The sequence below is a fragment of the Aquarana catesbeiana genome, linkage group LG06 (assembly GCF_042186555.1).
Source record: "Aquarana catesbeiana isolate 2022-GZ linkage group LG06, ASM4218655v1, whole genome shotgun sequence".
Taxonomy (NCBI): domain Eukaryota; kingdom Metazoa; phylum Chordata; class Amphibia; order Anura; family Ranidae; genus Aquarana; species Aquarana catesbeiana.
Genome location: NC_133329.1, coordinates 320387053 through 320400948, shown reverse-complemented (window position 1 = coordinate 320400948; position 13896 = coordinate 320387053). Strand labels below are relative to the sequence as shown.

General features: G+C 41.2%; 1 protein-coding gene across 3 annotated transcripts in view; it reads left to right on the top strand.

Annotated features, from left to right (window-relative positions):
- The window catches only part of PPP1R1C (protein phosphatase 1 regulatory inhibitor subunit 1C), a 119718-nt gene that overhangs the window by 81599 nt on the left and 24223 nt on the right, over positions 1 to 13896 (top strand). For all 3 annotated transcript variants that reach the window (XM_073633743.1, XM_073633741.1, XM_073633742.1), the window contains exons 3-4: positions 7571 to 7608; positions 11930 to 11984. In XM_073633743.1, coding sequence (XP_073489844.1) covers positions 7571 to 7608; positions 11930 to 11984 — 93 coding nt within the window. The remainder of the gene's footprint in view (positions 1 to 7570; positions 7609 to 11929; positions 11985 to 13896) is intronic.

Below are 13896 nucleotides of genomic sequence, written 5' to 3'. Positions count from 1 at the left end.
TGCATACCCTGGCAGAAATTGTGAAATGTTGGCATTTATATTGAGAATATGACTAATCATGCCAAAAAACTGTCTTTTATTCAAGGCTAGTGATCACATGAAGCCATTTATTATCATAGTTTTTCGGCTCCTTTTAAAATCATAATGATAACAGAAATCACCCAAATGGCTCTGATCAAAAGTTTACATACCCTGGAATGTTTGGCCTTGGTACAGACACAGAAGGTGGCACACACAGGTTAAAATGGCTATTAAAGGTTAATTTACCACATTTGTGGCTTTTTAAATTGTGTCTGTGTATAAATAGTCAATGTGTTTGTTAGCTGTGACGTGGATGTGCTAAGCAGGCTAGATACTAAGCCATGGGGAGCAGAAAAGAACAGTCAAAAGGCCTGCATAACAAGGTAATGAAACTTTACAAAGATGGAAAAGGATATAAAAAATATTCAAAGCCTTGAATATGCCAGTCAGTACTGTTCAATCATTTAATAAGAATTGGAAAATTTGGGGATCTCTTGATACCAAGCCAAGGTCAGGTAGATCAAGAAAGATTTCAGCCACAACTGCCACAGGAATTGTTTGGGATACAAAGATAAACCCACAGGTAACCTCAGTAAAAATACAGGCTGCTCTGAAAAAAGATGGTGTGGTTGTTTTTAACCGCTTCCCGACCAACCGCCGCAGTTATACTGCAGCAGGTTGTCTCCCCTGCTTGAGCCGTCGTAGCTATATGTCGGCTCGCGGGGTCGGGATAGCTGGCGTGCGGGCTTCGCCGGAGGCGCCCACCCGCTGCACAGCGGGGGTGCCGATGCTCGTAAATAAAACGTGATATTTAAACACACACTTCCCGGTTCTGTTCTGACAGGAGCGACAGATCATGTGTTCCTATTAGATAGGAACCACAATCCGTCACTTCCTCTAGTCAGTCCCCTCCCACTTCAGTTAGAATCACATCCCAGGGAACACAGTTAACCCCTTGATCACCCCTAGTGTTAACCTCTTCACTGCCAGTGACATTTTCAAAGTAATCAATGCATTTTTATAGCATTGATCACTGTATTAATGCCAATGGTCCCAAAAATGTGTCAAAATTGTCTGATGTGTCCGCCATAATGTCAGAGTCATGATAAAAATTGCGGATCGCCACCATTACTAGTAAAAAAAAAAAAAATAATAATAAAAATGCTATAAATCTATCCCCTATTTTGTAGACGCTATAACTTTTGCACAAACCAATCAATATACGCTTATTGCATTTTTTTTTTTACCAAAAATATGTAGAAAAATACATATCGGCCTAAACTGAGAAAAAATTAGCTTTTTTAAAAAAAAATGGGGATATTATTATTATAGCAAAAAGTACAAAATAATGCGTTTTTTTCAAAATTGTCGCGATCAATTACCACCAAAAGAAAGCTCTATTTGTGGGAAAAAAAGGACGTCAATTTTGTTTGGGTGCAACGTCGCACGACCATGCAATTGTCAGTTAAAGCGACGCAGTGCCGAATCGCAAAAAGTGCTCTGGCCAGGAAGGGGGTAAATTCTTCTGAGGCTGAAGTGGTTAAGGAGCACAATATGATGATACTTGAACAAAGAAGAGCTGTATTTTTCCTGCGGTTACCTGTGGGTTTTTCTCTGTATCCTGGGCAATTCTTCGGCCAGTTGTGACTGCAATCTTTCTTGGTCTACCTGACCTTGGTTTGGTATCAAAAGAGCCCCGAATTTACCATTTCTTAATAGGGAATTAAATAGTACTGACTGGCATAGTCAAGGCTTTGGGTATCTTTTTATATCCTTTTCCATCTTTATAAAGTTCCATTACTTTGTTACTCAGGTCTTTTGACTGTTCTTTTCTACCTCCTCATGGCTCAGTGTCAAACCTGCTTAGGGCATCCAAGTGAGAGCTAACAAACTAATTGACTAATAATACACAGACACTAATTGTAATTTAAAAAGCCACAAATGTGAGAAATTAACCTTTAATTGCCATTTTAACCAGTGTGTGCCACCTTCTGTGTCTGTACCAAGGCCAATCATTCCAGTGTATGTAAACATTTTATCAGGGTCTTTTGGGTGATTTCTGTTATCATTGTGATTCAAAAAGGATCCAAAAAACTATGTGATAATAAATGGCTTCATGTTATCACTCTCCTTAAATAAAAGACAGTTTTTTTGTATGATCAGTCATATTTTCCATATTAATGCCAAAATGTAAAAACTTCTGCCAGGGTACTTTTGAGCACAACTGTATATCAATCTTTAGAGGGTACAACAGGTTACATGTATTAAAGTGGTTGTAAACCCATGTAAAAAAAAACCAAAAAAACTTGCACGACAAAGGCATACTAGCTTATTATGAAATACTCACCTTAGATGGAAGCCCCCACAGTGGTCACACTTTTCTGCCCGGCGACATGTCTCCTGGAGTTATTTCCAGGTATCGTGGGCTCCAGGGCTGTGATTGGCCTGACCTTGCAGGTTTAGGAGATATCCATGGTAGCTACAGGTAAGCCTTATTATAGGCTTACCTGTAGTGAAAAGTGGTCTGTAATGCCGCGTACACACGAGCGGACTTTACGGCAGACTTTTGGGGAAAAAAAGTCCGCTGGAGTCCACACACAATCGAATTGTCCGACGGACTCCGGTCCGCAGGGCCAAGTTTGCCGTAAAGTCTGGTCGTGTGTACGCGGCATAAGGGTTTACAACCACTTTAAGATCACGACAGTCATGTATTTATAGATCATGTGATCTATATCTTCATGAATCCTAAAGCAGTAGCTTGTGGATTAATTTAACACCATATCAATATGATTTTGAATGTTGGAGGATACCACAGCAGAAAGAACAAACCAACCCAATGCTGATAGGTAGTACCAATACTGGAATGTGTATATGTTCCAACTTCTTTTTCTACCTAAGTTATCATATGTTGAAGGGATAGACTGATTATGTGCCTTATATAAAGGCCTGTGTGCTGGATTCCTGTGGTGACTGGTCCAGGTTTGCATTTATTGGGTGCTCCTTAGTGGAAGCTTACAAAAGCTCCATAACTGGCTGGATGAAAGCAAGGGGAATAAGTAAAGATGGAGAGACAACAAGCCAAGGGACAACTACAGTGGGAAGCAGAGTAAAATGTGTGATTTATTGTAGGTGACACTGTTGCGCTACACATGAATTGTGGTTTGCAGAATACAGCTTTATACATCTGTTTACTGCAATGTATAGGAATCTCGTAGCTATTACTAGTCTTGTTACAATATGCAATATTGTGTTTATTATATTGTGCATGTAAACTGTAAAGTTACATTTCCACTATCTGAATGCTTAATAAGCTGTTATTTTCTAAACTTATTATTACTAGCAAATTACATTATTTTAACAATATGACTATAGGAGACGTGTTGTCAGTGATATAATGTCCTTCCCCTGTGAGGCATGGGAGTATTTTCACCACATATTGCATAGGGGTAACATTGCAGCACTTGGTATAATTTAATCATTATAGAATATACTCTGTTACAACTTTAACAATCTCTACATAACAGCATGCATTCAAACAAAACAGTAATTACATGTAATGTATTCACTTTCAGCCCCATATTTAAAAACTCCAATTATCCCTGTATTACACAAGATACTAAAAACATGCCCACATGTTTCAAATTCATACAGACTTTCCCCTTTTTTCTTCATATTTATAAATGCACTGCTCATTTATTTTGGACTCTTCATAAAGTATGAACAGGTAGCTTACACCTTAACAATATTACTTATACGTTTTGGGATGTCATTTTGTTATTTCAGCATAAAGTTCCATTTATATACACACACAGCTTTATCCCTTATCATAAAGCATCTGGTTCCAATAAGAGCATGGAGTGCGGACAAAACTTCACCATGATCCCCTGGTGAGGGACTGCTTTTGCCACTCATCAACCAGCAAGATCTTCTTTGCTCTCATCCCTCATCCAAAACAATCCTCCTTCCACTGATGCTAGATAAGCTTGGTTCCATGTTAGCAATTTACCAGAGGGATATCAACGCATAGTAGCTGTAAAGTAAATGCTGGATCAAGCAATTAAGCTGCAATAGCTGTATAATAATTCCTAGTACACACAATAAGAATATTGGACGAATGATGGTCCTTTTTTTTTCATGCTAGGCCAATGTGGATTGTATTGTATTGTAATGTATTCTTTCATTTCCAAGCATGTGTGATCTTGGTTACATGATTTAATTTGTACAAATGCTAATTACACAAAAACCGTTAGTTCTGTTATTGTACAAGAAAAACTTTCATGCTAGTCCCTTGCATGAATTGTCATGATCGACTCTCAAAATCTGCGTACTAATGATTAGATTATCAGACAATCGCTTAGAAAGTGATATTTTCCAACCAATTTTCTTATCGTGTGTACAAGGCATAAGCCTGGACCACGCAGTCCAGCTGCAGAACTTTTGCAGTGTATACTGGGCCTAAGATGTCAAGCTTCAAATGCTATTCAACAAGCACTGGACAAAGCAATCAAGCTTCTGTCATTAAGCTGTAAAAACTGAACATCTGACGTAGCTATGCAATTGATATTAAACAGGTATTTAATAATCTTATTTTATTGAAGGGAACAAAGTGGGAAATGCATCCGCATAGATAAAATTATTAACAGTAGTAAGTAATGACAATAAAACATGCATAGGGAGCTTACAAAAATGTAGTACTGTATCATGTTCATTATGTGTGTCTAAAGACATTAATTAGAGCCCTTGCACACTGGGGCGGCATCGGCGGTAAAACGCCGCTATTATTAGCGGCGTTTTACCGTCGGGATGCGGCCGCTAGCAGGGCGGTTTTACCCCCCGCTAGCGGCCGAGAAAGGGTTAAATACCACCGCAAAGCGCCTCTGCAGACGGCGGTATAGCCGGCGGTATAGCCGCGCCATCCCATTGATTTCAATGGGCAGGAGTGGTAAGGGAGCGGTATACACACCGCTCCTTCACCGCTCCGAAGATGCTGCTGGCAGGACTTTTTTTACCGTCCTGCCAGCGCATCGCTCCAGTGTGCAAGCCCTCGGGGCTTTCACACTGGAATGAAAGCAGCGCCACTTTCGGGGCAGTTTGCGGGCGGTTTGCAGGCGCTATTATTAGCGCAATAGCGCCTGCAAACCGCCCCAGTGTGCAAGGGCTCTTAGAGCAACATGTTGAGGCATAACATGGAGAACTGAAGGGCACTCCCACTTCAAAGGAGAAGATTTTGTGTAAACATCATGTATTACTACAATCAGACTTATTCTAAAAACCTGTTATGCTGTAGAGGATTTAGCTGTGAGGATCATATTTTGCATCAGGAGCTAGTGTTTAATGGATTCTGAGGAGTACATTTATGCAAAGAGGAGAAGGAGTTAAGTGAAAGTAGGGGAAGCAGAAAGATTAGGAACAGAAATCGCTACAATATGGTCATGAGGTGGTGCTGCCTAGGTTGCCCTCTGCCCAGGAGATGAAGTCCGATGAGTAGCGGAACATGGACCATGAAGTCCAAGTGAGAGAGAACTGTTCGTCTTAAAGCGGGGTTCCACCCAAATTTTGAACAATATCTGTATGTATTCTCTTCCTTGCCTAGATGCTGACATGCCGTTTAAAAAAATTTAAATCGCCGTAATTACCTTTTATTTTACTATTCTTCTTTGCACTTCCTGGTTCTCCTCCCGTGGGAGTAGGCGTGTTTCTAGCCTCTCTCAGACTCCTGGGAGCTAGTCTCAGGCTTCCCAGGATGCCACTGAGCATGTGCGGGAATGAGCGGTGTATGCTGGGAGCACAGCATTCACCACATCCAGGAAATAAATGCTTGTGGGCTTCAAATGCCCACAATGAAGATGGAAACCGCCTGTAGTGAATAATATAAGTTATTCTTTCCGACGAAATCTGACACAGGTGGACACATTACACACAATATGTGAGTATGTAATGCTGAGAAGAAAAGTTTGTGAATGAACTCAAAAAAAAAAAAATGATAGATAGGTGGACCCCCGCTTTAATTAGATTCCTCGGCCAACAGACGTTCAAGGTCTCTAATGTTTCTCTTGAATGTGCCCGGGAGTATGGGTAAGAGAGCTATCTCAGGTGTAGGAGAAAAAGAGGTTACCATCAGTTTGCAGTATAATAGGAAGATCTGTTGCCAGAATTTCTGTATGGGGGGGCAGTCCCAACAAACATGGAGCATGGTATCCCTGGAGCTTAGACACCGCCAACAGGTATCCGGTGTTGTCGAGTTGAAATGATGTATAGTCGAAGGGCATCTATACCATCTCATCACCAATTTGAACCCTTTTTCTTGAGTTTTAGTGGCTAGAGAGAATTTGTGCATCAGAATAAAGCATTTTTACCAGTCAATGGGGGAGACGGAGTGTCGTAATTCTTTTTCCCAAGCCCTCGTGTAGGGTGGGAGATCAGGGTAAAAAGGTAAATACATAGATATTTAAATGCTATTCTGAAAAACAATCCTAGGACCCCTTGGAAAAAATGGTAATGCTAGTGACGTGTTAAGGTTGTCTCTATATTGCAAAGCATCTGCAGCTTGACTGCTTGATCTTGTACTTATTGTACAGCTATTGAGGCTTGACAGCTCAACCCAGCATTTACTATACAGCTATTGCAGCTTGACTGCACTCTGCAATACTGCTAATACAGAAACGAGCTTACCTAGCATCAATGGAGGGTGGAAGAGTAGATAGGAGGTACACACAGTGGAACTTATGAGACCCAAGATTGGGTCCTACCAGCTGATGAGTGGACTCTACCTACAGCTCAAATATTCTCCTAAGAGGGGATCGTGGTGAACCTTTATTGACACTTCAGCCTTATGTTGGACACAAATGACATTAGTGGATTTATGGGCAATATATAAAATAGCTGCATGTATATACTATATATAGGTTTCAATATAACAGGATCGTGCATTTATAAAGATGAAAGAAAAGGGAAATATAGTAATTTTAGCTTTTGAACAATCTGGTTTGTAGTAAAAAAAAAACTAATATGCGATCACTGTTCTGTTTGAATGCATGCTGTGATGTACCGTTTATTAAAGGTCTAGCAGAGTGTATTTTATGTATGAGATAAGATACCAGCTACAAAGGGAGTGCACTGGTTTTGACTGACTTGCTGATTTTCATTGCATTGTAAGAAGGAGCAGTAAACCAAAACTACTGTGAAACTCCGTAAAGGTGGCTACCTATATTTATTTCCAAACTACACATGAAATAAAGACAACAATGCTAGCATCTTATTTGTCAGTGCTTTTGATGGTTTTACGTATGTAAGTTTTTATGAGAAATTATTTTACTGTATAAACTGATTTGGGATTGGGTAAAAAGTCAGTAAATACAGTAAATGTTTGTATGACGGGGAAAAATGTATTTCTGACTACTACTATATCAATGGCTTGTACTGAAGTAGTTTTAACTAATCAATGGAATTATATTTCATTATATTTATGTCACAGAAGCTGCAAATACATAAATATTGGATATGTGATCTATAAAATATAGACTTCATATAAATATTCTTTTCTGCCTAGAAATAAATGATAATAGGACAACCAGCACACATGAAGAGGTAAGTCAACAGCTCTCAAACAACCTTTATTCTTACATCAGTCTTGATTTATGTGTGCATTGTTCCAAAGCTTTGCTTGCTGTGTCTAGTCTTCCACAATACAGTATGTCATTATGTGATACTTCCTGATTTGTGTGTCTTGTCTTGCTGTGTACTACCTGTAGCGGTACCCCCATCAGGGGCTTCTAAGAAATGTGGTTTGCCTGTCACCCTGCCCAGCCCTGCATTCACTCTCAGGCACTCCGAGACACAAAGCAGTCAGTGCTTGTGTTTTTTTTTTGTTTTATTGAGGGGTATAACTTGGATGGGGATGGGAGATTTGGGATGTCCAGCATAGATCAATGAAACAGCAGATTCCTCCTGCACATCACTTTCTTGAAGCTCATTATTCCTCACTCCGCCAGCTCATTTCTTGCTGCAGACTGTTACTCCTAGTCACCTCCAGCACATCACTTGGTTCCCCAGGAACAGCTAGCACTATTTGTTGGTTAGGCCTGACACTGACTCAGGCCTCAGCAAATGCCTTTTGCAGGCTGGGACCGTGGGCCCCAATGCTGTAGCAGAAAAGTCCTTGAGCTAGCTGCCCTAACTTTGGCTACTGATCCCAGTTTGCCCTCTTCAGGCCCTGGCAGCCCTCTTGACTGCAGCTGCCTATTTCCACTGTCTCTTCCACCACAGTCCACACTTCTGGTTCTGCACCCATCTCAGACTGCAATCCCCAGTCCTCCTGATTGTGTCTCACTCACCAACCCTCCTGGCTGTGACCAGTTGTCCTCCCTGGAGTCTCTTAGCAGTGCTCTCTCTGTCGCTGTGCTCTCCTTGCTCTCTCTTGTGCCTCTGGTCCAGGACCTCTTAATTCCTAAAGGTGGTCCCGACTGCACCCGAGCCCAGGCCCAAGGTCACCCCCCCAGACTGGGGAGCTTGCTGGAGGGCCCTGACAGGCTCCACACTCTCTCACTCCAGCTTTTCCACCTGACAGCTCCTCCCCCAGCTGGGCTGACCCTTGGTATTTGAGGAGGCCCATCCCCTGCCAATCCAGGGCTCCCCAGAACACCCCAGATGGCCTCAACTCCCCTCCAGTGTCACTTTCCAGAAAACACTAGAAGGTTCTAGAAAGAAGTAGGCGGTCCTAGTGATGTCACCTGTGAGTCACCCAGCACTACCCTGAGCCAATCCCAGCCCAGAATAAAAACAAACAGGCCTAGCAACCAGACAGGCCTGCTTAAATTTACCTATCCTCTCTAGCACACTACTAAAGGGTGCTACATACCCATAGTTGACAACACTTTTTTGGCTGTAGGCGGAGTCATATAATTAGGGGTGGGGCGTGTTTGCAGGCGTGGCATAGGGAAAAACAAAAAATGCAGCGTGCAAAGCGCGTCACGGCGAAAAGTGGGCATGGTTTACGTGAAATAGTGGGCGTGGCTTAAATGGGCGTGGCTCAGAGGGGGTGTGGTTAGAGTCTGAGATGAATGAGGGATGGAGAGGGGAATGGAGGGACAGCAGCCCCAGATCCTACACAATAATAGAAATATGTGTATTCTAGAAAGTTTAACAATCAGAAGATAAGGATACTCCAAACACCTGGTGTTAGCGCTTTAATCATCCCGGCACCATGGTTGTTATGGTTTTAGGATGATTGAAGTGCGTTATTTCTATTATTACATTGTAATATAAAATGAAATCATTCAACTCACCATAATGCAGAATCAGTGGGATCCCTGAGCGTGTCACCTGCCACGTCGCCTGCCACCAGCAGAGTCCATCCTTGCATCAGGTGTCCCCAGCAGAGTCTGTCCTTGCATCAGGTGTCCCCAGCAGAGTCTGTCCTTGCATTAGGTGCTCCCAGCAGAGTCAGTCTTTATACCAGTGTTCCCAGCCTCAGTCCTTACATCAGTGTCCCAGGCAGAGCCATAGTTACCCCTCTCCCCCTAGTTACCCCCCCCTGTACAACATAGTTACCCCCCTGTACATAGTAACCCCCCCTGTAAAATGTTACCCCCCCTCCTGTATATAGTTAACCCCCTCCTGTACATAGTTAACCCCCCTCCTGCACATAGTTAACCACCCTCTTGTACATAGTTAACCACCCTCTTGTACATAGTTAACCCCCCCTCCTGTATATAGATAACCCCCTCCTGTATATAGTTAACCCCCCTCCTGTAAATTGTTAACCCCCCTCCTGTATATAGTTAACCCCCTCCTGTAAATAGTTAAATACTTAACCTCCCCTTCTGTATATAGTTAAGCCCCCTCCTGTATATAGTTAACCCTCACTCCTGTATATAGTTAACCCCCCCTCCTGTATATAGTTAACCCTCCTCCTGCTTCCACATTCTCCTGACCTTAAACTGGGATGTGAGGTTAAACAGGAGAACTGGATTGCTTGCAATCAACAACTACAAAAACTTTTCTTTCTTGGAAAAAAATGACTTCAAAACACAGCTAGGCCTCACCTAACAATTTGTCATTAATAAGACCCATTTCCTTATTAAAAAAAAAGAAAGATTGTATCTAAACCAAAAAACATAAGTTTGTTATAATGCAGCTTACCAGTCCTTTGATGTGGTGGTTGCATTTTTTTTCCTGCTTTAATTTTTTCTATGCTCTTTATTTTCACCTGTTGATTCTGCAAATAATATAGTTCATGCATCTTCGGGGCTTCACTCATCTCTCCACTGTTTCTATGGATGGAGCAATGTCACATTGGCTTGAATTCAAACATGTCCACCTCTATTAAAGTCCACTAAACTTAAAGTTTAGTACACGTGGGCCGAATGTCGGGCGGCATTGGCCGGTTCAATTAAATCCGGCCAACATTTGGCCCATGTGTATGACAGCCAGTCTGACAAAAGACTGCCGTTTGGCAAGCTTCTGTCAGACGAGCATGCTGGAAAGCCAGCAGCCAACTGGCTCCCAATCAGAGCTCTCAGCCAATGGCTAAGAGCGCTGATCGGAGTGTTCTGGCGGGGGGGCAGTCCCCCTGTCAGAACACAATAGCTCAGCAGGGGAGATCGCTGTACTAACGTTGGATCATATGTACAGCGGCTCTGACCAGAGCTGTCAGTTTTTTTCGTTCAACCCGCTGGGTTGAACGAAAAAGAACTGGCGGTGGGTACAAGGCTTTACGTGATGAATGATGGGAGTAGTTTACAGAACAAAGATAAGATTGTTTTGCTTACCTTTTTAAGTTAGGTACACACAGGTGAAAAATCAGCCTGTTCAGCAGGAACCGTCCAACTTTTGGTCAGTGTGTACAGTACAGCTGTCTATGCGACAGAAGCTTGTCTGACAAAATCAGCTTTTGGTGAAGGGAAATGCTGGAAAACTAGCCTCTGATCAACATTTGCTTGTGTTGGTACTGCGATCTGTCAGAAAAAAACTATTAATGTGTACCCAGCTTTAGTTAGATATTTTGAATCAGCAACCCATAAGAATGCAAGTAACAACTTTTATATTTGCTCTGACATTCCTGATCTGCATACTTGCTCCAGCCATAGGGGCAACAGACAGAAAGAAGTCTGCAAGGACCACCCATTAATTTTTTTCTTATGATAAGATAGCTTTACAGTGACGCTTTAACAAGAAAAAACATGCTTCTGGCAGGTATGAAGAGCAGCAGTAACAGGTGCCGATACATATACCAGCAGAAGCTTTTGATGCCTACATTCTGCCCAATTGCTCGACCGTTATAATTGGGCTCATGACTCTGTCACTCCCTGGTAGTCTTGGAGTTTGCTCTCTCTCTCCCATTTCCATACTTTCATATCAATCCATTACTATGATGGGTTGGCTCACTTAATAATAAGAATATAGTGGGGGCAGGCAAGCTCGCCATTGCCAGGAAGTGCCAATGCTTTGCTTGATCAGATTGACCTGCCATTTGAGCAAGCAGAGGCACTGGAATATGTTGCAGGTATTTACTGGCCCCTCTAGGTGCTTGTCCTTTATACCTATCAACAACAGTTTATTGGTAATGTGCTGTAGTTACTTTAGGAATCAAATCCTTATTCTGAAGAAGCCACCATCTGCTTTATATGTAATTCCATTTCATTACAAATCTGCTTATACAAAGTTTACCAGCTTGTGAATTCGGGCTATCTGCATGATTTTGCCATTTGACTCGATCATCCTAACTTATATTAACCCCCACATGGTTGTCTAAAATCCAAGCCTTCCCCAATATAAAACACATGATGCAGGCAGATTTCAGTCATTAGAAGTTCTGCCTTCTCCAGTATATAATCTTTTAGAATTATAATGCATGGATATGTAAATATATGAACTAAACAACATCCTTGTTTGTATATTGTAAACCTAGAACCTTTCCCCAAAACAGAGGAAGCAAAGTGTCTACTCAGCCCCGGCGATGAAAGGTACTGTCCAGGTACTGTTCAGTGTTCTGACATAATAACTTCTACTTATGCCATAATCATGTGTGCTTATTTATGTTTGACTGTCTTGTCATGTTGTTTTAGCTTAACTAATAACATATGTTTGCAACATGTATTTTTGCAACAAATGCTACCATATAAATGTCAGGGGAATCATAAAAATTTTGGAGCTTTAAATTACAAGTTCTGGGTCCAGCATGTTGGAGACTTTCTAAAAGAGTAGAGAATGTTACCAATATTCTTAGCTTTGGATGGAGTAGAGGGGGATTAGAACACCTGTCAGTTTTTTTATTGCTGTCTGTGCCTCCGCGGGGGACATGCACCCTCTCAATTTGTCCTGTTTACCATTATCACTAAAGTCAAAATAAAATAAAAAATTAATGTTGTCACCTAAACAGGTATAGAGAGCAAATCTTCCAATGGGGCCACTAGTTCTGATGACCCTGGTGCCAACCAGAGATTTCTTAAATTTTGAAAGATTCTTCTCACTTCCTGTTTTGGCTATAGGATGAAAAGTGTACCAATGGAACAAAGATGACAAAAAAAAACACTGACAAAGGTTATAGTTCCATAGTTACATAGTTAGTCAGGTTGAAAAAAGACACAAGTCCATCTAGTTCAACCATAAAAAAAAATAAAAAAATATCATACAATCCCAGATACCCACAGTTGATCCAGAGGAAGGTAAAAAAAAAAAAAAAAAACATTACTGTCCCTTACTCTAGCCAAAATGAAAAAAAAAAGATTTTGCCTTTAGTTCTACTTTAACTTTGCAAAGTTAATATTCACTTAGCTTGGTGAATAAATAGATGCTTTATGCAGTTAATTTCTGTTATTTGCAAGCAAAAATACAATTACTCTAAGCCGTCCCTACCAGGAGAAGACCGTGTGGTGAGGCGTAAGGTGTCATATGCCTCCATCCCTGTTTATGGCGAAGAAGAGGGGAGGGGCAAAAGATTGGGACTTTAAATGAAGCACGTAGCTGCAAGAATGACAATAGTTGTTAAAAAAACATGTTTATTTATGAAATTCTGTATATAAAATGGTAAAAAAACGTAATTCATAAAAATAATAAATATCAAAATATAATTTATATACACAATCATATTTAGGTTCATGAAGATCTGTAGGTAACAGGGTAATAAACAAAAATTCTTGGTAGTGATAAAAATTATAATTTATATATGTATAGCATATGCACATATGGGATGGTACAGTGCAATTACAAAATGGTTGAATATGTATAACCTCCATTAGCTCCTCCACAGAGATTGCAATGGAATAGAACCCCATAGTATGTTACATGTAGATCCTAAAACCACATGATATTAAAATAAATATTGGCATAATTGGCGTATATACATAAAAAGGTTAAACGCGGCTTATAGTTAACTTGATGCATTTCAGGGCTGGGTAATTACCACTCTTCAGGAGCAAGCGCGTAATAAACAGTATGGCTGCGTACTGGAGGTGCATTGCAAAGAGCTGGGAGCCCACCGGGGACACCGTTCACAGGAACTGTGTGTTAGAAAACACAAATCAGACTGAGACAGAAGTACAGTAAAATCACACTTGTTTAATAATAATAATAAAAAGTAGTCAAAACATAGCAGAGTTCAGGAACCGGAATGGATAGTCAGACAAGCCAAAATGTCAGGGAGCCAGAGATAAGCGTAGTAGAACAGCAAGCAGGATCTGGAGCCAGAAGGAATGTCAGCCAAGCAAGTCTTTAACAGGAACGCAGGCGAGCATCTCTAGAGATGTGACCAAGGTGAAGGCAGAGATCATCTGGGCTGAACGGCTTAAGTAGGCAGGACTGATCAGCAGGATATCATCAACAGGTGAGTCACTGTGGAAAGATAGGAGCTGGCAATTAGATGACAGCTGAGTGGCC